Source organism: Sturnus vulgaris, chromosome 2 (genome assembly GCF_052056855.1).
Source record: "Sturnus vulgaris isolate bStuVul1 chromosome 2, bStuVul1.hap1, whole genome shotgun sequence".
NCBI lineage: Eukaryota > Metazoa > Chordata > Aves > Passeriformes > Sturnidae > Sturnus > Sturnus vulgaris.
In genome coordinates this window covers 78945839-78971813 of record NC_142244.1, presented here as the reverse complement: position 1 = coordinate 78971813, position 25975 = coordinate 78945839, and the positions used below count along the sequence as shown (strand labels likewise).

Sequence of the window (25975 nt, the reverse complement as noted above, 5' to 3'; positions counted from 1 at the left end):
ATTAGTTTGCCTATATATTAGTGCAGTGAAGGAGGCTGAGCAATTATCTGAGCTTCAGTTTCTTTTGGACCCTGATGTTACAGAGCTTGCTAGCAATGTCCAGTCTCATATCAGCTATGTGAGATAATTGTAGTTCACTTACAGTCTTTTATCAATGAAGATAAAGTGCAGGATTAATCTTTGTCCAAAATAAAAACAGTTCAAAAATATTGCTTTAAAGTTCTCCTGAGAAATCTACTTTGGAAAAAAAAAGAAAAAGAAAATAGTAGGTTTGACTATTTTTCTTTTTGTGTGTGATTGAATGCCACTTGGCTGATATTAAAGCTGAAGCAGCCATGAAACTTCAATCCCTTTAATATCTGCCTTCAAAAGACAGTACAAGGCCCCTGTTTAGTGATGGTCTTTTCTGTGGTGTTATGGCTATTTATATAAAAAAGGAAACTGGTGCTGCTCCCCAAGAAACCAGTTCTTAGTGTTGAAAGTAGTTAAATGTTGGGATGCTGTTAATTTATGTCAGGATGATTTGGAGTGGCTTATGGTTCAAGATCTTCAGTCTTCAGCCCCCACATATTTTGGTGCACCTTTACTGCTGACATGACAGGGTGCTTTCTTTAGTTCATTCTTAATGACTAATTATAGTGGCTGAATTAATGGCTCAGCTTCTCTCTGATTTCTTTTAATTAGCTTCAAAGTAAAAATCTAACTAAATTTAAGCAAAACTACTTCAGCTATAGGGCATACTTCTATTTATAAATGAACCTAAACACCATTCAAGAGCTGTCTTTCAAGAGCTTTTATATTTTAGGTAAGTAATTAGTAAGTACTTTTTCCTCAAGGTGCCTTACACTGTGTTCTTAGCTGTGTTGGGGAGTTGCAAGGGGAGGTCTGTAAGTGACAGCCCTGACCAGAGATAACCAAGGAAGCAAAAGGAGTTGGCCTCAGTGGCATTTGAATATTTGTATCCTAGCTGTTCAGCATAAAATGGAAATTGTTAACAATTTATGAAGGGTTTTAAGTGTATGACCCAAGTTCACAGCTTCCTATCTGTAGTAACAGCAGCAACTGAGTGTTGTTACTTCAGCTGAGGCACAGATTATATGCCTGTTGAAAGAGTTCTGAAACCTACTTTTAATAGTGATTTCTTTCTATACTTCTTGTTAAAAGTATTAAGAAATAGAAGTTAACATTCCACCTCTTACTCACCTATTTTTTTCAGCCAAGAAGTACCTTGTCACCAAAAAGTGAATGTCTTATTCACTTTGATTCAGTCTTCCTTTTTTTTTTAATTCTTAATTGCTTCAAGAAAATGGCTCAAACTTTTACTAGGCAGTATCCTCTATGACTTTCTGCCCAGCACTTGTTACTATATATGGCATCAGCTTTCCTCAAACTGAATAAGCTGAGGCTTTCAGTTTTTGCTTAAATGTCTTAACTAGAAAACTATGAGGAAGACCATCACTGCATGAGTTAGTTATGCAAATGTATACAAGTTACATGGAAGCATTTATTATAGCATTGACTTACCCCATTGGTATCAAAATTAGATTTGTCCTAGTCTTACTCGTCAAAATTTGTCACGTTCAAGTTAGACTCCAGAGGTAGCTAACTGAATTCCATCACTGCTTTTTCAGTGGATAGACAGATTAATTTTAAACTGTCCCATTATCTGAAAATTTACTTCGTTCTGAAAAAGAGATCCCTTTAAAAATGTACTAAGTGTTTATGAGAACTGAAATTTTACAGTCATTTGACTTTCTGGTCGTGAGTTGCCATTTTCTCTGGAAATTGCTGCTCCTTTTGAAAATTGTACAATTCACATGTTCAATGCAGCTTTCTACATTAAATATATCCATTATCTGAAAAACTTGTGAAGTCTTAGATCTGGAGAGGTCTTACTCTTTCCTGCAGTTATGGGTGTCTGTGGATTGGATCTAGATTTGAGTGTGGTACTACCCTTTAGGCGATGGCATAATACCTCGTGGTGAATGGTCTGGGCTTTCTCAGAGTGTTTCTGTAAATTTAGAAACTACATATGCAATATATATGTTCAAGAAAGTCAAGCAGAATTCTGTAAAAAAGCCTGAATTTAGTGTTTACAACTTTTGTGACCAGTTTTTCAACCTTAATAATGTTACTTTCATAACTGTTGAATCAGTGATTGAAACATAAAATATTTAAATACTGAGAAATGTGTACATGGAACAGGTTTTTTACTATAGGTGGTAATGATTGAGTGGTATTTCTGGTGATTTTTTTTTAATTTATTTTTCTCCCCCCTAATCCTAGATCTTAGTTTTCAAGCAGCTACTCGAATTATGTCTACCCCTGTTTATGATGCCCTAAAGGTAATGAAAGACATTGCTCAGAACTTCCCAATAAGAGCCAGGTATGATAATTAAGTTTGGGTTTTTTTTAAACGCTATTTTTATGTTTGTATTTGACTGTAATGACAGTAATAGAGATTTATACCCAAGTCCTGCAGTCCGATATTCACGTTTGACAGCTTGCTAGGTGGATTCCAGGCAATTTCATTGAGTAGAAGATAACTCCAGGGAGAACTCATGCTCAGTCTCTTAAATGTTTCTTGCTTGATGCAGGAGATGCCATGAGGACATGCTAATCCTTCAGGCACTTAGTCCTCATGGATTTTACTGGATTGATATTTTCCCAGGTGAAAACATTTGTTGAATTAGTAGCAGAACTAGTCAAAGTGGAAAGAGGCAAAGTACTATTAATAAATTCCGTGGGGATCCACACACATTAGTTATAAGCACAACACTGATGTTGAGAGTGGGCTCTGGCTATTGTATGGTAGTGTTCTTACTGTCTTCCATAACAGATTACTTAATAAAAGATCAAGATAAATATTAAATAAATGAACATGTCCTGATTTTAGCTTTCCTAATATGAACAATTGTTCTTCCTGTAAGCTAATAGTATTGTAATTGAGAAATGCTTTTCTTCATACTTAATAAGTTCTTCATGTAATCCTATCAGCAATATTTGCTTGAATTACTGAATTAAATGTGATGCTAAATAGGGTTCTTAACTCAGCGTGCTTTCACATTTTGCCACTCTTGTTTAATTATCACAGTATTTCATTGTCACCCCTGATTCTCTGTAAGAGAAAATCTACACCATAATGGAAAAACTACTGTTGTAACATCTTGTGTCAAGGAAGCAAAATGCCTTTTAAAATGCCTAAAGCATAATTATTATGAAATAGTATGGTATAAGTTTGCACTTAGATTAGCAATCAGAAAATTCAGCTTTCCAGTAGGAGATAGTGGAAGCGTGCATAATGTCATACTTCAAGTCCAGTTCTGTTCTTCAAAGGATAGGAAAAAGTAATTTTGAAATGTGCCAGGTGACATTTAAATCATTGATTTTACAAGTCATTAAATTGTTCCATTCCACTCCAACTCCTGTTGTGCATTTGTGGCATTAGAGAGCTCAATTTACCTACTCTTCGAATATTTTCTGGGTGAAAGTGTAAGAAGACTTTAAAATTATTAAAAGGGAAATCACAGTTTCTGTCCTGCATGATTTATTCTAACATGGTAATCTAGCATGTTATTTTTAACATGAGAGATTACTATTATTTAAATAATTTAAATTTAGTAGGTCTACATTGACAACTTAAGTCAAAGTGGCATTGTGTAAAAATAGTGCACAGAATATACTTCATTAGTAGTCAAATCATGCTTAACCTGATGAGTCAAAATACTAGTTTGGAAAAAAACCCTAGAAAGGAAATTAAGAGATATTGCTTAGTCACTTTAGATAAATAGCCGATCATTATAATAATAGTATTTTTAAACTGTGTAAGTTTCAGACAATTTTTATATTAAATCAAGCATTTTTAATTACACTAAATTTGCTTTTAAAAGCTGTACACAAATTTTAGAACTGTAGTTATGAAAATAAAATACTGCATGTTCCTTAAAAATTGGGTTCCTTAGATCATAAAAAATAATTAATATACCATTCCTCTGAAATTTTCTTTCACTTTCTAATTTACACCTGTGTTTTTTTTTCTCCTCAGTATTTCCAGTTGAAAAGGTTAGTCTGAGGTAGATTTTACAAAATGTCATCAGATGTAGACAGTGTACCAGCTGATATATGTCATGGCAACATTTTGATAGGCCTGGTAATTATAAACTTCACATACAATACATTATGGCAGAGGAAGATAAAATAGTCTTCTAGAACCTTTATGAAAGGTAAAAAAGACAAATCAATGTGTTACCTTCAAAAGATGGAATGACTAAGGAAACTAAAACTATGTCTGTGAATGGTTAACATTTTCAAGGGTCTTTATCTGCAAATCTCTTTTTTCTAAGACTCAACTAATTTTGAAATGGTCATTCTTGGCATGTTTTCCTTGCCCTTGTCCAGACAAATCCATGTCTCTATGCTGTAAAGTTGAGTACCATGGAGACAGTAATATTAACTTAAAATATGCAAATATGGTACGTACTCAGGTAATAATTTAGATGACCAAACAACTTACTTTTTTATAATATACATCCAGAATAAAAACAAACAAGAAAGATTGAGAGTCGTAAAAAATATGTTGATGATATTACTGCAAGAAAAACTAGCCTGAATCTGAAACCTTGGTTTGCTAGAGTAAAATACAACAATATTTGTCTTAAAAATTCAGTATTTATGATACTGCATTACTCTTCATTTTAAGACCTTATTACAGCATTCTTCAGTTACAGTGCATTGGATGTTTAATTAAAATACCAATTTCACATAAAAAATGATTTTTAAAAATACGGTTGTTGAGTGATACAAATATTTCATTTTAACAGATCACTGACAAGAGTTCCCATAGACAAGAAGATGCAAAATGAAATAGAAGAAAATCAGAAGGTTTGTTTTTATTTCTTCAGATGGACATTTGAACCACTATTGTTTTGATGCTTCTGGAGATTTTTTTTTTACTGTAGTAGCTTTCACAGTTTTTGTTAGAGAAAAAGAGCCAATTGTTTTAAAAATCTGTTGTGAGGCGGGTAACATATTTAAATATGCAGTTCAAATATTTCACTTTCTCTTACTTGTGAAACTTTTCCCATTCTCTCTTTTGGTTTTACAGAATTAGGCAAGGCCAAACAATTTTCATGGAGTGTTGAGTCACAGATTGTGTGCTGGGAAAGCAAAATAGGTATCAGTTACTTTTTCTATAGCTTTGGTGTTGAATCTAGGCCTGCTGCATGTATTGTGGTCAGCACACGCTAACTTTGAGCTTTCCACACCTTCAAAATCACACATGCAGCTATTCTGCAAGGTGTTTTGAACATCATCTATGGCAGATTGTGGTTTGGTTTTCATTCTCGATTCACTGCATCTTTTGTTCCTTGTCCCTTTTAAGGAGTCCTTGTTTCTGTGATTTTGACTGATCTGAGATATATTCTGAGATGCTACTTAATATTTGTTGAATTAATGATGTCTGTCTCTGTTCAGTTTGGATTTTTTCTTTCAAGTTGAGTGTTGCAGTTAAATGTTAGGCACCATACTTGTCGGACTGGTCATGTGAAATGACATAAGGACAGTGAAATAGCATTGTCCTTAGTCTAGATCTTCAGAACACGTATTTTCATGTGGTTTTAAGACTGACCAACCACTGTAGTGAAAGGGATTTTTACCTTACTTAGGTTTCTCTTACACTTTTGCAACATTTCTGTGTATTGTTTTACTTTGTATCCATTTAGGCCTTTTTCCACTTGCTTGCCAAGACTAGTATCTCCAGGGGAATACCTTTTCCAGTTTCTTTCAATTTGCAAAACAGTGAAAGTGAAGAATGTCCTTCTTGCACTGGTGAAGCCTTCTCATAAAGAGCTTGTCATCTCTGTTGTAGCAAAAATATCACGCAAATGTTTTTAAGTTCTACGCCATGCAAAACTCATGTAAAAGCTTTCCAGTCTTGAGTATTTCCTGCCCAAATAGTGACAGGCTTGAGCTTAAATCCTTGTAAATGGTTATGCAAACAATTGTGTAGGCCTTTTTTTGTCTGTAGGTGATTAGACGTGGGGCTGGTATATTGAGAAGACATTTCATGTATTTCACCAGTTCTCCTCCTTGAGCTGTTCAACTTTCTCATGTGCAGTGTACATCTTTGATCCTTGGGTTTACACAGAGATCTTAGAGTGAGCTCAGCTGCAGGCCTCATTTCTTGCAGTAGTAAGAAGATCTGTAGTTTTTGCTGGAGGAAGGAAATCAGTGTCTGGATTTCATTGCTTTCTGTACACAGCCAAAATATACTTTCTCCTATAACTCGTTGTTGTTAGAATTACAGTCAGCATAAAGTAAAACAAATCCCAGATGATCATAGTTCCTCCAGAGCATGAGTGTTGGTATCAGGATTTTCCTTTTTCTTGGTGGAGTCTTTACAATGACTTTCCTTAATTGCTGCTCTGTTAACACAAAAATCAAAACTAACTGCTTAATCAAAAACTACTCCTCCACCACACACACACACACAAAAAAAAAGGTAAAGATCTGTCGAAAATTAAACTGACCACTGCTAAATACAGGGATTGGGAGGAGTAACTTAGTTTGTATCTGAAACAAATTACAATGGATATCTGTGTGCTTGGTCAGCTGAATCACTCCTATGATACCATTAATGTATTAACTACATTAACTTTAAGAGGATTTTATGCACCTATCACACTAAGTTTTCATTTCATGTGAGGTCACATCCTTCCTATAGTCTAAAGGCCTTTAGACAGCTAAAAGCTAAAATTTGTTGAATAAAAGTAAGGAAACTTCCTGAACACTGCTGCTTGAGCACAATAAATTGTCATATACATTCTTGAACTGCAGTACATCCATCTAGCAGCAGGAGAGATATGATCCCATGCTGTGTGTAACTGGATGATTCCCTCTCAAGATAATGAAAGTTGAATAGGAAATGCAATGGCAGGAAATAAAGTTATTAAAAGTGAAAGACATGTGATGATTTAGGTGTAATGAGTTGATACCTAAGCAAGAAATAGACAAAGAACTGCTGTAGATAAAAGGAAAAAATAAAATCTCATCAAACTGAGCTCACAACTTGCAATGAAATAATTTGCTGAAGTTTAACAAGAAAATACTACATGACTATTATCATCCTTAAATTCTAGTGTTGGGTGCCTAAATAAATACTCCTTAATTAATGTTTTTATGACAAAGTGGATGCACTTCTAGACAATCAAATATCTAGCATCAAATATGTATTAAGAATCTCACCTTTGATTTATCAATATCTCGAAGTATGAGAAGGGAAGTTGTCAAGAAGATGGAGCCAGGCTCTTGTCCGTGGTGCTGAGCAATAGGACAAGAGGATGAATGGGGAAGTTCTACCTGAACATGAGGCAGAACTTCTTTACTTTGCAAGTGACTGAGCACTGGAACAGGCAGATCTGGAAATCTGACTGCTCTTTCTATCATGAGTTGGAATGCACTACTGCTGTTGCTCCTGTCACTTATCTTGCTACAGAGTGAATGGTATTGTGCCTCAGAGCTCTCTGTAGGAAAATAATACATGCTTTACTCCCTGAATACTGCCTTCCTCTTGTATTTGTGTTTTGTGGATCTTTTTCTTCTTTGTCAAGCAAAGATATGCTATGCTATCCCTTTCTCATCTGTGTTTTTTCTATGGTCCCTCTGTTAGACAAGATTTTAAGTTTCTAGTCTGTTTTTCCTAATTCCCTGAAACAATTCAACTACACGTTTTTCAGAATTGAGGGATGTTAAGTCATTGAGAAAGCTGGTTTCAAGTGGAGGTCTGAGGGACATACATAAGGTCTCCCTTTGCTGAATCGATATATAGAAATAATTTAAAAATTTACAAGCTGTATTTCTCTATGTGGGTATTTTCACTTTCTGTTGGCAAACACTGACAACATGTTCTTTTCTCTGCCTTGTACAGGTAGGTTGTTTTCATTTATATCTGTACATCTGAAATGTATTAAACAGCACTCATAAAATATGTGTTCATTATTTTTCCAACACTCACATAAAAAAAGAAATTGTGTGGAAGAGATTTGATGTGTCTGTTTTGCAGAATTGTTTAAGAGTGTTTATATGTGTTAGTGTAGACATATACCTAAATAAGTAAGCAGTACTTTTTACTTTTTAGCGTTTCCATGAAACACTTGGAATTCAACCTGGAGAATCACGTTTATTTCTAAATGGCCTTCACATTGACCTGGATTTTTCTGATCCCTTTAGGTAAGGTGTACGTTTTGTTTGAAGGTCACAGAATTACTAATAATACTGGAGAGTTTTGCTCCTGGTCCTAATCTCACCTGTTGCATTTTGGGGGCAAGGAAGTGTTCCAGTAGGAGGAATACTGATTTTCAGTGGTTTTGCTTTGATTATTTGTATTGACATTGTATAAGTAGTTGAGAATAGCCTTTTCTCTTGGAATATGTTTTCTAATTTGCTTATAATTTTGCAACTCACCACGTGAAATTAATTTGGAAATGGAAAGAATCTAATGTGTGCTTGCAAAAAAGTGTGAAAAGTACTTTATAAAAAAGTCAGTAATGCTTTCATATCTCGATTACTTAAAAATCAGGAAAATGTAGGCATGAAGGTAGTTGCAGAGTCTTGCCAGCTGTGTTCTGCTGTGGAGTACTTCAGGGTTTTTTTATTCCCAAATTTGAATTTTCAGATTGCAGCAGATGTTCCAGAGTCCCGTTGGGTCTTTTGGGATGTTTTAGGGTGTGGCTGAGTTTTTCCTCTGTGCTGTTTTCTGAGTTCTGCCATGACACAGGCTTAGAGTTCATCTGTCTCCATCACTTGCTGCTTGCTTCTCTATTCACTTGCAAAGCTGCTTCTTATGGTACCCCAGCTTGGATTTCTGCCTCAGGCAGGACAGTGCAGCAAGAAAGCTTTCACTCTGCTGTCCTGCCACTTCTTACTAAAGAAGGATAAAATTGCTTTGTATAAAATATATCTGAATGAATAAAAGAATTGTATAATCTGTTATAATTATGTTTTGAAATAAGTTAGAGACATGGTGTTATTAACTGTAGTTTTAAACATTAGGCTGGGAGACTATAAAGAGAAAACATTTCTAAGCCTATTAACATGAAGACTGTTTTTAGTTTTAAAAGTAATTTTTATGTCATGACAGTTCTTTGTAGACATTATGTATTTGTCTTTCTGAAAAAGTATTTTAGAGACTCTTAAACTGGAAGGAAAAGTGATGCATGGCCTTTATGAACTTGGAATCAAAGGGGAGACCCTGAGTAAATTTATGAGGTTGCATGTGCATCCTACAGATAATAATTATGCACTAGATATTCGTCACTCTTCAGTAATAGTAAGTAACTAAAGTTATTTATTTAGAGATTGCATCTTTGATAATTCTCTGTATGAAGCAGGTTTTTTTGTACTGCAATTGAAATACTAGGCATAAGGCTATATATCAATTAGCAGTTCAAAATGTTTTCAAGGGTAATATCTCTTCAATATTTTTATGAGTAATTTACTCTAGTTTATACCTTACTAAAATTTTAAGATAAGTTTTAAGATTTTAAGATAATTTTAAGGGTGTTCAAATGAAAATGATATCTAGAGTAGTTGCACACTCCAAACTATAGAATTTCTTTTATAGCAATTAATGTAGCTACACAACACTACATTAATATCTTATATTATGCAAGACTTCTAAGTGTAATTGATAAGTATAAGTGTACTTTACAAGATAAGTGAATTATGGGCCACTTAAATATATTATTTCTAGCTGTCCAATGACTGATTTTTACCCCTCTTCAAAATTTACACAGGTTTCATTACAAAGGTTATACACCAGGAAGAAAGGCACTAAAATATTACTGTCTTGCACCTGAAAGAGCTGCATTTCACTCTTCTGTTTGCCCCAGCTTGCACAGAAAGGACTAGAAGAACAAATCAGCCACATGTTAATTGGCTATTTTGATCTATCTAAAGTTCTTTTGCTGCAGGTTGATGATAAATACTGTATTTGGATTACAAGATGGTTATGCTGTGTTGCACACATCTGTATGATACATTGTTATGATGTTTGCATAGTAATTTTCACAGTTCAAAAAAATGTTTTTATTCACATCCTTATACACAGTACTATTGATACTTTTTCTTTTTCCATCCAGTATTAGTTTTATTCTGTACTGCAGATAAAAACGGTTTGATTTAAAAGAAAAAACAAAGATAAAATTTAGAAGCTATTTTCTATTATTTAACTAAAGAAAGGAAGACATTTTATAGTATTATTATGCCCACATATTTTTCTCAGTGTTCAGTGCATGTTTTCTAAATGGCAGCCTTTTTTGTTTTAGTGGATTAATAATATAGAACAAGATCACAGCTATAGCACATGGCCTACAAGCTATCAGGAACTGCTAAAACCCACATTTCCTGGATTTTTACAGGAGATAAGACGCAATTTATATAATTTGGTAAGTTTGGAGAGCTTTCATTTTTTTGCATAGTGTATATGTTGATACCTGGGCAGAAAGTTTATTAGAAAATACACATGCTGGATTTATTGTTAAGTTTTCTATGTGGATCTGCTAAGAATAGTGAGTACTGCCTTATCTTGTGAGTCGTGTGTAGTTATTAGTTTCATTTACAGATGGATTTGGGCACAGTTTTGTGAAGAGATTTATGTTCCTTTCCATCCTACACATAGAAAACTCACTGCTGTCAAAGCATGAGGGAAGGTAGTGATAGCTGTCCATGGTTTAGAGTTGGTAAACTGAGGTACAAAGATATTTAAGTTATAAAGCATACTAATTAATAATGTCTAGTAGCTTAATTTTTCCTCTGTAAATGGGATTCTGTATCACTTAGTAAGCTAAGGAAGCAGCTATTGTGATTTAAATTGACAAAAGGTCATCTTATGAGCCATAAAATCATAAAATGGCTTGGATTATAATGGAACAATTAAAGTTTTCTAGTCCAGCTCTCCTGCAATGACCAGGCACAAAAACTTCATCCAGGCTGTTCTTTAACATTTTAAATGGTAGTCCATCCTCTGAACAACCATCTCCACTGTAACACCTTTGGTGTCTCACCATCCTCATTTCTTCATATTCAGTCTAAATCTGCCCTCTCTTAGTTTAAAACTGCTGTTCCTTGTTCTATCACTACAGTGTCTCTGCTACTGGTAAAAAACCTCTCTCCTTCTTGTAAGTCTCCCTATACTTATAGGGGAGGTGCTCCAGCTTCTGATTGTTTTTGTGGCTCTTCTTTGGACTCACTTGAGGTCCATGTTTTTTCCTGTGCTGAGAACCCCCGGGCTGGATGCAGCACAGGGACAGAATCCCCTCCCTGGCCTTGCTGCCCACGCTGCTTTGGGTGCAGCCCAGGACACGTTTGGCTCTCTGGGCTGTGAGTGCACACTGCCAGCTCAAGTTCAGCCTCTCACCCACCAGCACCCCCCAAGTCCTTCTTGTCAGGGATGCTCTGGATCTGTTTATGCCCAGCCTGTGCTGATAAACTGAGAGTTGCCCCAGCCTAGATGCAGCACTTTGTACTCGACCTTGTTGAGTGAGGTTCCACTTAACAGCCTGGACCTATTTCTTGAGCCTTTTCCACGTCTCTGAATGGCTTCCCATCCTTCAGGTGTGTCAGCTGTCCCACTCAGCTTGGTGTCCTCTGCAGAGCTGTTGAGGGTGCATTTGATCTTTCTCTTGGATGTAGTTGCTTGAAGTAATGTAAAGATTGTGTATAAAAAAACCAAGGAAAATACCAGCAATAGGTAATAAAAAATGTCTGTTTATAATGAAGTGTAAGATGTGTATAATATGAAGCAGATTGCATTGCATATTCAGAATTAAATACAAGAGCTACATTGTAGAAATCTACAACACACTATTTCACTCTAATCTGAAGGGAGGTGTTCAAAATTTTAAGTTATTCTGCTTAATTTCAGCTGCTCTAGCAAATATAATAAATTGTAAGAGGAGTTTGCAGTGCAAAATTGAATAAATGAGGTACAGATATCACAATTAAATCTACATAAGGATAATTTGCCTATGCAGACACATCCCAGTTTTAAATTCTATGCATGCCTGACAGATCTGATTTTATATTCCAAGATGCACTAAGTGAAAGAGTGACTACAAAGATATGTGAGATAGGAAGGAAGAATTTTTTTCCCAAGGCTCTATTTTTTACTTAGAATTTTTAGCCAAAATTTTCTCTTTATTTATTTTTGTTTGTTTTTCACAACAGGAGAGGGTTTGTTAAAAGAAGTACCAGAAAAATCAGCATTATATCTTTTTAAAATAAATACGGAGTCTATTAAAAAACCCCAAAGTAATGATACAGAGTCTTTCAAATGAGAAAAGCAGGATCACTTGGTTTGAAGTTCAGTAAATGGTTAAATCCTATTTTCACCATTTGGTCCAAATTCATTAATTCTGATGTTATTTTCATTTATACTATTAATGTTTTCTTACAATGAATGCTCTAAAAAATTGAAAACAGCTGGGGCATACAGCTCCTTTGGAAATTAATGTTCTCGTCTTAGATTTTATGTCTGAAGAAAAAATAAAAACAAACATCAAGAACAAATATTGGAAGCCTGATATGTTTTCTCTTCTTAGGTACTTTTTGTTGATCCTGTCCAAGAAGATACTGGTGATTATATGAAGCTGGCAGAATTATTCTATCACCATGATGTACCACTTAGGTAAGGAAAACTGAAAGTCTTGAGGAAAAGTCTTTAAATAAAGATACTTTCATTTTTTCTCCTTCATCTTCTATTCTACTAGACAAGGATTTGAATTCGAGTGAAGTCCAGTGCCACAAGATTCTAATCAGGCACATTGATTGCCCATTTTTGTCAAGCTTACTCAGGTATTAGCTGTTGTTAAGCAAATAGGTTGCAAGGTATAACAGACCCGAGTGTGAGTAAAATGAGCTGCAGAAGTCTGATAGAAATTTATCTTGTCAAATAGTCCCACTGGGCACCCTTGTGAAGTTGCATTCTAATAAAAATACTTGTTATGTAAAACACGCTTTCAGGGAATTTCAAAAATTCAGTTTTCAATTGCAATTGTTTTATCTAATGTTTTGATACACGCACTTAAAGACCAAGGTGAGGTTATCCTCATCGAGATTTGAATTTCTGAAAGTGAACTAGTTATCATTTGAGAGAGAGACACTTCTGAGGAACAGTCTGATTGGTCTGAGATGCCTAGTTGTAGAAAAGGTGAATTGGTCTCAGAAATGGCTGTTTATTTCTACAGTTCATAAAAAAAGGATTTCCAAAGTTCAGCAAGATGAATTGCATGTTAAATATTTAAAATCTTCCTGTGAAATGGCTTTTTCTGTCCTCAATAAATTACAGGTGTTTCATTTTACTTTAAAATTTTACTAGTTCTGATCTCTTTTTGTTGTTGTTTTTCTTAATTTTTATCATTCAATTACGAAAGCATAATGAAAGACAGATTGCAGTGTTCTGTGTTTTTTCACAGAAAGATTTGGGTTATAAGGAACTGTAGAGATAGTATGGCCTAGTCCCAGTCCAGGCTATTTACATGAGAACAATATCAATGCCCCACCTCCAGAAGACCTATTTTACCTCTCAAGCCTCATATTCCTTTGGGCTTTGTTTCAGTAAATGGAAATTCGGGGATTAGGAGTAGATGATTTTAAAACTGATGTGAGTGGAAAATGAATGGTAGTGTCAGGGTGGTGGAAGGCTCAGAAGGTAAAAAGGCAAGAGAAAGACTAATGGGAGTGACACACACTGATGTCTTCATGCATCTACTCAAGATACCCCTTTCAGGAAAAGTAAAAGATAGACAATGCCCAGACTAAAACAAAGAATTAGGCCATTAGGAGATGATGGAAGGAATGTAAAGAATCAAAACATTCATACAGGCAAGGAGAGAAGGTATTAAACTGTCATTAAACCCTGTCTCACAGAAATCTTAATTGTTGTCAGGTTTGAAAGGTATATGTCAAGTCAGTACATAGTTGGTAATGTAAGCACACTGTAGAGCTGGTGAAGGATGCATGGCTGGTATCTTGTGTCACCACACAGTCATGGAAACACCACCCAGGTACAGGGTTTTTATTTCTACGTGCTGGCCAGGTCACTTGAATGTAAACATTTTGTTCTTCTTTGTTTGTATTAGAATATGTGTGAAGCAGACACTGTGCTAAAATGTATGATCTCTTTTTATTTTTTTATAGAATTGGAATTGTTTTCATTTTAAGTACAAAAGAAGGAATTGATGGAAATGAAGATGCTGGAGTAGCTCTTTGGAGAACTTTCAATTACATTGCAGAGGAATCTGACATCTCTCAGGCCTTTATGTCGATAATTAATGTTAGTTCTTTTGAAAGAAATCAGCAATTTACTTCTGTTTCCTAATTTATTAATTTTTTATATCGTTAGAATCTTGCTACCTTGTGATAACATGAGATGTATGCATTTACTTTATGCAGAAATGAAGTAACAAAAACATGTATGGCATTAATAGTCTCTAGAATTATTGCAGAAATACTTTCCTTTTGCAGAAACCAATTTGCTCTTGTAATTTTGCCTATCAACAGGCTTTCTTCAATAATATAAAAAAGTAGATGCATGCCTTGCAGCTTTTAGTATTATGAAAAATTATTCTGTATTATTTATGTTAATGTAATGGGCCTGTCTTTGCATTCTGTGTCTTTTGGAGTACAGGGATTTTAGTGTCACTTAGGCAGTCCAGTTTTGAAAAATCCTTTCTTAATGACTAGTGTAGGAAGTGAAACAGTAAGATAATTTATTTTCTTTGGTCATCCTTGAGCTGTCCATGGGTGCAGAAAACAGAAGTATTCCAGGCTTGCAGCTTAATGAGACAGGTTAACTTTGTGAGGGAATGCAGATTCTCATAAGACAGGAATTTCTGAGAGGAGAGATGAATGGAGGAACTATCTATGTAAAGGCTCTCTGGGTAAAAGTTAGAAAATATGGTATTTATACATAATAATTTTTCTTCCATTTGTGTTCTGGTTTTATATTTAGTGCCTAGAAAATGTCATAGTGTCATGGACAAAGTTAGAAAGCTTAAGATTAAAGGAATTGAAGTAACTAGGAATACCTTGGAAGAGAAATCCACAAATGTTAGGGAGCTGACATGCATGGGTAACAATTATCCATTACTAGATTAAAAATATATAATTTACATTTTTAAAATGTTGTATTCCTCTCTTTACTTTGTTTCATAATATCAAAAGGGGAGGAAGATAAATGTAATTGAAAGATAACAAAAATAGAAGCAATAAAATAAAGTTTGAGATTATCAGAGCTATAGAGGAAAATATTGTTCCTTATTTGAAGAGAAATTAATTGAATAATTTTCACTTCAATTTTTTATTGTATGTATGATGAAAATAATAAAATATTACTCTGTGAAATGAAATAACATTGGTAAGGAAAAATTATCACTGGCGAGTTTAGGCTTGGATTAATATGGATTCAGTTATCTACCCATGTTAGTTAGAGAGAATTTAGATTGCCTCTCCAATTAGTAAAGAGAAATAACCTTTCACATTCAGCTCACGTAGATGTATTTCTTTTGCCACTTCAGATTTAGACTAAAGGTGTAATAATAGGTCAATCAGCACAGTGCTCTGATGAAAAATTGTTCATATGTGCAACGGTGATAATTACTAAAGCAGTATTAAAAACTACAGTATAGCAATAAAAGCAATCTAAAATTATACCAGTGTAAAATTTGCTAGAGCACTATAAAATGATTATACTTATTTATTGTTCATTTACTTCTATTAGTTTTATCAAGTTGTTTGACAAATGACTACATTTTTTAATTCCTTTCGATTAAAACTCTTACAGATGTACCATGAAGTGAAAGATGGCAATGTTCTGACAGTAGATGATGTGAAACACGTTCTTAGAAGTGAGTACCCCCATGCTGATGTTCAGAGTATCCTGGATGTTCATTCTGAATATGATGAAGGGAGGAAGGTACGTTGAGAGCTATGCTGAGTTAGAAATACTGAAGTGTATACAACTCTATGCATTTACTAAGCTGAAGAGCTGCTAAATGTTAAAGCAAATAAATACAGCACCTTTGAGTCAAATTTTTCTTCAGCCACCATTCAGTCATTAATGGAAATATAAAGGGTTCTGCATTACTACTCTCATTATGAATTTACTCCTGCTTGCTGCTTTCAGGAGCCACAAGTATTTTTCTAGTAGGCCTGTCAAGGGGTCTCTCTTGAATTCTGCTTTTTTATCAAATAAAGCTTGACTTACAAACATAAAAACCTTTTGAGGCTTTTTTTTTAGGGTTCTTTCTTTGGTAAAAGCTTTGACTGTCTCAGGGTTCTTCTCCAATGTTATTTGCTAAGAATGTTAAGCAAAGTTAAAGCCAATTTCTCAGCAAGATAAAGCAAAAGTTCACAACAACGTATATGGATCTATAATTTCTTTTGTCATTCCTTTTGACAGATGAGTCCCATCTGTCCTGTTTGGTTTCCAAATGCTTTGTGTTGTCTCTGCTACTCGTGACAAGGTGTGACAGTGAAGAGTGCTTGGAGATTAGAGTTCATCCTCTCTTGATATTAGTTTCATTTTTTTTACTACAGTCACCCGCAGTCTGTTTAATCCTGTGATATTTCTGATTTGATCAGGCAGGAGCAACCTTTTATAAGAAGAGTGGCCTGGGGGCGCTGCCTCAAGCGCTGTTTAATGGCGTGCCCTTTCCCAGAGAGGAGATGGATGCGGCAGAGTTGGAGACGCTTATTCTTCAGAGGATTTTTGATGCCAGCGGCTTCTTCCAGCGGGCAGCGTTCATGGTGTGGTTAACATTTCTGAACGAGTGCAGGATGAAATATTTGACAGCAAATTGTTTCAGTCGTGTTCATCTATTATGGTTTTTTATAATGAGATGGCTCGAAATTATTAATATCACACCTGCAATTATGTTGTTACAATCATTTGTGGTCATGGTTTTGAAACAGTGTATTGAAATTATTCAAAGCTGAAGGATCAGCTAAGCATATAGTCGTTATATGGAATTTTTCAACCAGAAACTGAGAATGTACTGCAGTTGTTCATTGAAAAATGTGTATCTGATATTTTGAAATACTGTCTGTGTGACATTTGTATGGTTTTGACCTGACATTGTCCATAACTTGGTGTATATAGAAACTTTAAGCTTGGCTAAAAGATTGTAAAAATATTTAGTCTTTGTCTTGAAAAATCTGTCTTAAAAGTACAGATTTTACATTTTTCTCTTACTCCAGGGTTTGTTAGATGATCATGTAAATGCGGTGGATTTTCTTATGGATCAGAACAATGTAGTTTCCCGTATAAACCCCAGTATTCTTGGAGCAGAAAGAAGATATATACATTTCAGATCCACTCCTGGTAACTCCTTTTCTTGGATATTGTTATGATGTGCAGGTTGTTTTTTGGTTTTGTTTTCTTTAAGTCTAATACTTTGTGTTTTACATCATGCAGTTCCATATCCTGTGGAAGACTTCTCTACTTTCTCCTTTTTGGACTCACAAGATAAAAGTGCTGTAATTTCAGATAACATGAAGTATTTAACGAAAAAAGGTAATTGATTTTCTGTATAGGTTATTTTTCTGTCTATATGTGGCTATTACAAATTGTTGAAATTTACCCAATAATATCCCAAGGTTCTATGTAAATTAAACATTTCTCAATATCCCAGTATCTTCTTCCAGGAAGCAGAGCATATCTGCATATTATAAACATTAATGATAATTAACAGAGTAGTTAGTTTTTGTAGCTTTGAAATGGGATCGATGTTGTGTCTAGTTGTTTTTGTTTTACAAACATGAAGTTAAAAGGCTTTACAAGACTTTTGCAACTTTGAAGATAGACTTAGCTTCCATACATATGATTTTACTTGAGGATATTGAAGTCTGTTTGGTTTTTAAGTGACTCTTACTTGCAGCATTGTCAAGTGCAGAATGTATAGAGTTTGTATGTTTATACCATTTCTAAATACATGGAATAATTTGTTATGTTTCTAATTTATTAAGTATCTCCTTGTTTTTCCTCTAGTTAGATCATTTAATTTTACTGAATGATTTTTATCTTTCTATAGAAAGACAAAAAATTTTGTCTTTCTATAGAAAATAAATAGAATTTATATTCTGATGAATTATAACTAAATTTTACATTTTGTCTTTGTTAAAACTCAGGTTTTTTGTACATTTCAAATGCTTTTTGATACAAAATAGTCTCATTGCATATGCAAGTACTATTCCTTAAGTGAGAAGAAATTACAATACAGGCGTCATAATTCTGCATGGAATTTTACAATAGTCTGTGCCTTATGAAATTCTGGAAGTAGACAGTTAACAACTGCTCATTTACATCAGTCCATCAAGGGACACAATAACTCTGTTAATAAAATGCTTTCTTTCAGTGATTTTTATGTGGTATTTACAGAGTTTTACTTAATTCATTATCAAAAAGAAATGCCAAACACTTGAATTTCTTTAGAATAAAGTCATTTGACTCTTATTTGATTGTTTCTACAACCACAGGGACATCCCAGCTGTCAAATAAGTGGCTTTCAATCTGTAGGCTTATTTCTAAGATTGAGATCTCTTGTGTAAAACCTATAACCTTTAAACTGGAATCTACGTTTCAAATCTCTCTCCCCAGTGTGTTTCTCTAGACCACAGCAACAGTTAATAATAACCTTTTCCTAGCATCTCACCAGAACCTTTGAAATTTCTGTATCTATGCATTATCTTTTAGGGGATGTATGGCAGACCTGAGTAGACTGATATTCTTCTCCAGATAATTTTGCAGAATTTTTCACCTACCATTGCTCTTCATTGACAAATAAAGAAGACCATAGAGCAAGAAAATCAGAAATTATCTATGGGTACACTTACACAGTAGTTTACTTTCCTTGGACTGTATTTAGTATATTCCCATTTGTGTCCAGAAATGATAAGTTTTTTCTTACCTTTAGTTGAAGGACTTTCCCTTTGCTGCCAGGGAAAGTGACTGGCCTAGTCCTGTAACTACTTAAGTCTTCTCATTTCTGGCTGTATATAATCAGCCTCCATCAAAAGTTCACAAGTAACCTCTGGTAAAGCAGGTTTTGTTGATTGGAACTAATTATTTAGGGCATTCTTGTCTCAATGCTGCAACAATGAATCAGCTCTTTTAGTGACTCTCTCCTATTAACGTGATAAATTGCCTTCTAAGAATCTTATTTCAATTCAGAGGGCAAAAGATTCTGATGTGGCAAAGATTATTCTTACTGTTGAAGTCAGCAGTCAAACATACACATGAATTTTGAACTGAAAAACAGAATTAATTTGTTTTTCATTAGTCATGAGAAGATTCTCCAGAACGTAAAACAGGATTATCCTTAATTTTCAGATGAAGATGCATTATATGCTGTTACTGTCTGGATTATTGCTGATTTTGATAAGCCAGCTGGAAGACAACTGCTTTCTAATGCCTTGAAAAGCCTGGTGAGTTTCTTGCAGGTTTTATTAAAATAGTTATTATGAATATGTTCCTAACAACTCTCTCTGCAAATTCAAAAATCACACTCTTAAATAAAAGTGTAGCAACTTTGTTGTTGTTGTTGGTCAGGTGTAGACTTAAGAGATAGTGCTTTTGTTTTACTCAATTCCTGCAGGGAAACAATAATTTTGTTCATGGACTCGTGAGGCAGGAGACAAACTGCAACACTGTGTGTTAAAAGGGTGAATATCTTCCCAGTTAGACTTTCTCCCATCAGGTAGTCCAGAATGTTACCTGGAAGGGCTTTAGGATACTGCCTGCTGATGTGAACCATTAAGTAGGGTTCTCCTGTATTATGTGGCACAGCTGTGCCTGTGAAGCAACCATTTTTCCTTGTACTGTTCGTGTGATTCTAAGATCAATTTTCATGTGTGTTTTAAATATGTTAGGAGGATCATCTGTATTTATGAGTTTGCTTATTTTTAAGTGCTTCTGTGTTAATAATAGGATTTAAAGTATGAATGTCTGAAATATAGATATACTTTAGAAAGTATAAATGTCACATCAATATAAATGACAAAAAGACCCTCTGTTTGGGACAGATTAAAAGAGTACTTAAACTGAAATCAGGAAAGCATCTAGATTTTGTAGTCAGGAGTGAAATAGGAACCACTATAAGAGAATTAGAAAATTGGGATGCTGCTAAGAAAATGTACTAATAACTATGTCTGAGAAACAGGCTTTAAAAAAGGTAAAAAAGAATATGCAGTACAAGTCCTCATTACAGAAGAACATTTAATTTCTTGGACTGCTTGATTTATGTTTCAGGGTTGATAGATGTACTCTCTCTGTAGGTTTATTTTTTAACCCTCTTCAGCAGGGGAAATGTGCCACAGCTCCCATCTAAGAGGTGAGAACCAGCTGGGCAAGTCCCCTTGTGTTGGTGAGGAGAATCTAGGAAAAAAACCTAAAACATTAGATAAATCTCATGTATTGCTTGTTCTACTGATGTTCAAATTTCAGTAGAGATCAAATGAAACAGTATTTTTTTGAAGCCCATTGATTTGTATTGAGATTATTTACTCCTTTCTAGTCCCTTTTATCTCTCAAGTCAGGGTCTATAGGGTCAGTATAATTCCTGATAGTAGCAGAATTGGCACAGTCACCACTTGCTCATGACTTGCCATCAGCATTTGAAGAAAAGCATGCAAAAATCTGGAAGTGAAAATGGCTGAAGTAAATTCACTTCTAGCTATTCCAGCTAATACATGCTATTTGGAAAACTCTGCTAGATTTTTACTTCCTTTGAAAAAAAGCTTGAACTGACTTAGCTGAAAGAGACCTCTCGAGGTCATCCAGTTCAGCCTCCCCCTCAAAGTGGAATTATTGCCTTCATTACATCAGGTCAGCTGTAGGTGTGTTTGAAGCATTTCTGAAAATCTCCAAGGAGGTGACTCTGTCCCTTCCCTTTTCAAATTACTCTAGTGTTGCACTGCCTTCCTATTGTAGTTCTTTTCTGCCAGGCCAAAATTTGTGAGCATTATCCCTTGTTACACTCTTTGCTGATACCAGGAAGGGTTTAGCCCTGTCATGTTTTTCACTCCCCCTTCAGTAGCTGTTGGTTGCTATTCAAGTTTTCTGTGGTCTCCTCTTTGCCAGATACAGGAAGCCCAGATTCTTCAATGCTTCCTCATAGTTTTCTGACCACCTTGGCAGTACTGCCTGGAAGCTTCTCTAGTGCTGAATACCACTGATTGCATTCCTTATTTTTTTATTCCTTCCTGCATTGGAGTCCATTTTACCTTTTCTTCAGTTAGTGATGTTATTTGATCCTACCTTAGAATCATCACACTTTCTGGTAAAATTTGAGTGGCATCAGTGATTTTTAGCACGTGAGAGACTTTACTGGTGCTGAAGATGAAAGTGAAAAAGTAGATAAATTCTCTTGCATTACTTTATGCTTAGTTCAATAATTTTTGAAAAGTAGAAAGATATCTATAAAACTAGTTCTAAAAACTGTAAATGTACACTTTTGTACGTCCTTTCTTAAAGGATGCAAAATGCTCAAAGGCAATTGTTCTATTAAAAAAACTTTAACACTCTTTAAAATATTTATCATGGAATAAGTATAATATCCTTACTAATCATATTTTTTCTCACAGTTGGAATTCTGAATTAGTCATTGATGTATCTTTTCTGAAGATGAATAGCTGCAAAAAATTAAATACTTAAGGGCATTTCACATAGTTATAATTGATATGAATACATTAGGTAACAGCAGATGGAACTGTAAAATTACTTATTGTTCTGTGTTTTTCTTTGCAGAAAACAAGCAGTCATACACGAGTTGGGATTTTGAACAATCCTTCATCAAAAATAAAGGAAGATAACACAGCCATTTCAAGAGGAATTTTGGCTGCTTTTTTAACCCAAAACAACAGCAACTTAAAAAGTTTCCTAAGCAAACTCAGTAAGGAAGATACAGCAAAATCTCTTGCTGCTGGAACTAAAATTGTTAAATTCTTCATCCCAGTGAGTGCAAACTAAATTAGATTGTTTCCTTCTTTTATTTTACATAGAGCTTATTGGAAGGAAGTAGTGAGAATAAGTGTTTGGCCACATGCCATGAAGTTTATAACCCATATACAGTTCCTTCTCAAGCAGATTTGGATTTTTTATGACTTTCATGTGATTGAAGAGTAGAAAATTTCTTTAAAGGGAGAAAACGAGAGTACTGAAAAATTAAGAATACAGGTACCATATAATTGAGACAAAATAGTTTAATTATTAATTGTTGATTTTTTTAATAGCCCTCCCATTTAGCTAAAATTGCAGTATTAATATTATTCAATAATTTAGACTTCAGAGAAAGCTATGACTGCATGAGAGTAGAGCTGAGTTACAAAAAAACAGCTGCTAACTATTGTTCTTCTCTCAGAAGACGTTGTAAATTTTAGTCTTTTTAAATAGGAAGAGTTGGGAGACTAAGAGAACTCTCTAGAACCATATTAGAAAATTAATATTTTTGAGTTTGTGCTCTTGTTTCATTGTTTAATAAATTTTGAGAGACATAAAGGTCTCTAATGAAGCTGTGTATGCTAAGTATGTTACTAATTAATGTAATTTTATTAATTGTATCTGAATGAATCTGTTTGCTTGGTCTGAATATTACTAATGAAGAGAAACATATCAGAATAATTTTGACAATTGAGGCACGGTTCCAGTGTAAATTTTGGCATGTTTTTCCCCACTTTGAAAATAGATTTATGTGTCTTTCTGGGTGATGTTGGCTTCCCCAAAACATGTTCAAATTGTATCCAATGACCATATTAGAATGACTGTTAGGTTTTTAGAGTATTACGATTTTTTAAAATATTGTTTTCCTAAAAGTGAGAATACAGTTAAGTTGTTAACAGAGTATTACTTTTCATGCAGCAGTTGTTCTGGAACATGGGAAAATTGCTTAACCTCAGGCTCAGCTTTGCTCTTATGGTTATTCAGCTGCCCCAGGGTACAAACTGCACTCTAGGTGGTTGTGAGACCGTGGCTTACCACCAGCAGTTATGTGCTTACACTGAAGCTCAGGTGGCTGTTTTCCTTTGATTTCTGGTTACCACATAACTTGAAGAAAATCTTTTATTTCCTCACCTGTTACAAAATTTATTTTTTCTGAATCATTCCAGCATCTCATGCTTTACCATTGCTTTAGGGAATGGATGGTGATACTTTTGAGAAGAAGTACAACACTTTAGGACTGGATTTAATTAAAACTCACCAGATGTTCTGCCAGGAGGTTCTGAAGCTGCTTCCTGGGCAAATGGCTGTTATTAGCAATGGCAGGGTAAGAAAGAAATTAAGTCTCTCAATCTTTTTTAGGATTTTTAAACTTCTGGAACTTCAGTTTCAAACTAAAGAAAATGCATTATATTGATTTCCCATTTATTCAGATAGTTGTTAAAGAATGGTATGAATGTTTGCCGTGCTTTGTTTTATTTTGTTTAACTCCTAGTTTGTTCATTAGCTCCATTCCAGTGAAGCTATGTGTGTATGCCATTCCCACAGCTATTTTAGAGTTAATCTGACAAAATTCTCAAAATAGGTTAGTATCTGATTTACTATTTTTGATGTTTAACTTTCGATCCTGAAGTTGCCTTTATTTTACCATGTAAATAAATGCATATAAATTACATTGACTAGGTTAGTATTTCAAGCTCTAAACCACCACATTTTTATAAATATTAAGTTGATTTATAGTCTTAATTCTTAATATGCAGATAAAAGTATAGTAGTCTTGTTTCAGTTTCTTGTATGTATATGCTGACACCAATAGCCTTAATTACAGTTTGTCAACAGTTTATCTGTGATCGAAAATATAATGTTGTATTTAATATTTAGTGCTTGTTAAATGACAGTCAATGCCTTGCATTATGAACTGCTTTTTAATTCTTCTATTTTCGATTTACTCCTCCACCATTCAAAAGAAATAGAAAACTATGGTAGCATCTTGTTACTGGAAACTCTTTAAATTGTGAGTTTAGTTACTCTTCTGCATCCTAAATGCTTCTGAGATGGAACTGAAATACTGCTAATGAACACACAGAAAGCATTTTTGTTGATGAAACCTTAAAGAATTGTTGGCTTATTTGTGTCAGCACAACTAAATTAGTGAATTTATTTTATAAGTTATTATTACTGATCTCCATGCCTAAAAAAGCTCAAATAATGTAATATATTAAGTTCTGGGGAAATAAGTTTCATAAAAATATTTGGATAAATTTAATAATGTATATTCATATCGCTGAAAGTGTGTTTTCACTTGAAAGGATTGCATTTTAAAATATATGGGATATCCTTAATTTCTGTCATTGCTATTTCATCACAAAAGTTTTGCTTTTATGAGCAAATTAATTTTTTCTAATTATGACTTCTAAATTACCACAGTGTTTCATAATTACACTATGGTTTCGTCTATCTCATGCATCATTAATAAAAAAATCAAAAGTGGAATTTGTTATATAATCTCTCATTTATAGGAAGCAGTTGAATTTTGGGAGGCATTCAGCAGCAAACTTGCACCATGACTTTGTACATCCTGGGAGCCCTGTATGCTGTTGAAGTTGTTCTTGGGTCAATTTGGCCTGATAGACTGAGTAGGAGAGCATCCTCAAAGCTATTTTCTTTGACTCCAAGGCACTTTCTTCTCCTTCAGTCACCAAAAAATGTAGTAATCCTGTATGCTCTCATATTATGCATCCTTTCCCTATTATTTCAATCCATTCTGCTTCATTTGACAAGTCTTAGAAGGAGATGGTGTTCATAGAATTAAAAAACTAAAGAGTGTGGTAGACAAGTAGTAATTAGAGTTTAAAATATTTTACTTGAGTGCTTTTTTCTTAAATTTAAATTTATTTCTAAATAGTGTATTCCTTAACAGAAGGATGTATAATGAAAAAATACCATGGATATTACCATTGCAGTTATTCTTTGTGATTGAAAATGAACTGTAATCATGTAAGTGTAAAAACCTGATCCTGCATATTTACTATAAAGTTTAATTCGTTTTATAATCAATAGTATTGTTATATATAGGGATTGGGGTTTCATATTCAATATTGTGCACTCATTTAAAAATTGGTTTATTTTTACTTACAAACACAGTACTATTGGGACATTCTACACTTAACTTTTTTTTTCCTCTGTCTAAGGTACTAGGTCCTTTAGACGAAAATGAATTCCATGCAGAAGACTTTAATTTGTTGGAAAAGATAACATACAGTACCTCAGCAGAGAAGATTAAAGCTCTTGTGAAAGAGATGGGAAACAGTAGTAAAAGGTAAAATTCTCTTGCCTCATAACGTGTGCAGCTCTGCTGAGTTAGTCCAAATACTTACACTTACTTTAGCTGTCCTTACAGCCAAGAATACAGCTACCAGTAAACGATTCCTACAAGGCTTTGTTTTCATAAGAGTAATTGTAAAGAGTAATAATAAGTTTGATAAAATACAGTGTATCTTAAGCCAAATCTGAGAATTAATATTTGAAGTCATTGTCTTTGGAAATTGTTAGTAAGGGAGGCTGTGGAGGCGTGGGCAGATGTTGTCACACCATAGTAGACAACATTCACACATCTGTTCACTGAAGAAGTGTAAATATGAGATGAGTTCAGGCCATCTTCTTAGTCTAAGAATGCAGCTTATGTACCAAGAAGAAAGCAAAATTATATTCTTCCTACAGTATCTATTGACTTTCTCAGTATCATTTCTGTTATCTAGAAGGACTAGCACAACTGAAAGAATCATTACCAGAAAAACAAAATCAACAAGAGGTAGAACTCAAGGAGATAAGCAGTGAGAGGCAAAACTTATTTAGACAAATATTGCGACTTAACAACACTGAAATAGAACAAAGATTTCTAAGGAAACTTCAGTAGGAAATACCAATAGAAAAGACTTAAATATGTGGCCAAATAAACTTGAAACTTGGTCATTTATGTCTGTTCCT

General features: G+C 34.3%; 1 protein-coding gene across 3 annotated transcripts in view; it reads left to right on the top strand.

Annotated features, from left to right (window-relative positions):
* UGGT2 (UDP-glucose glycoprotein glucosyltransferase 2) overlaps nt 1–25975 on the top strand; it is a 79914-nt gene that overhangs the window by 21237 nt on the left and 32702 nt on the right. For all 3 annotated transcript variants that reach the window (XR_015801563.1, XM_014881348.2, XM_088159825.1), the window contains exons 9-23: nt 2287–2386; nt 4821–4881; nt 8135–8226; nt 9175–9325; nt 10323–10442; nt 12597–12682; nt 14194–14329; nt 15839–15970; nt 16639–16803; nt 17254–17377; nt 17471–17569; nt 19385–19479; nt 21800–22006; nt 23184–23315; nt 25180–25307. Coding sequence is in view for 2 of the 3 variants with exons in the window: in XM_014881348.2 (XP_014736834.2) it covers nt 2287–2386; nt 4821–4881; nt 8135–8226; nt 9175–9325; nt 10323–10442; nt 12597–12682; nt 14194–14329; nt 15839–15970; nt 16639–16803; nt 17254–17377; nt 17471–17569; nt 19385–19479; nt 21800–22006; nt 23184–23315; nt 25180–25307 (1828 nt within the window). In the remaining variant the exon portion in view is untranslated. The remainder of the gene's footprint in view (nt 1–2286; nt 2387–4820; nt 4882–8134; nt 8227–9174; nt 9326–10322; nt 10443–12596; nt 12683–14193; nt 14330–15838; nt 15971–16638; nt 16804–17253; nt 17378–17470; nt 17570–19384; nt 19480–21799; nt 22007–23183; nt 23316–25179; nt 25308–25975) is intronic.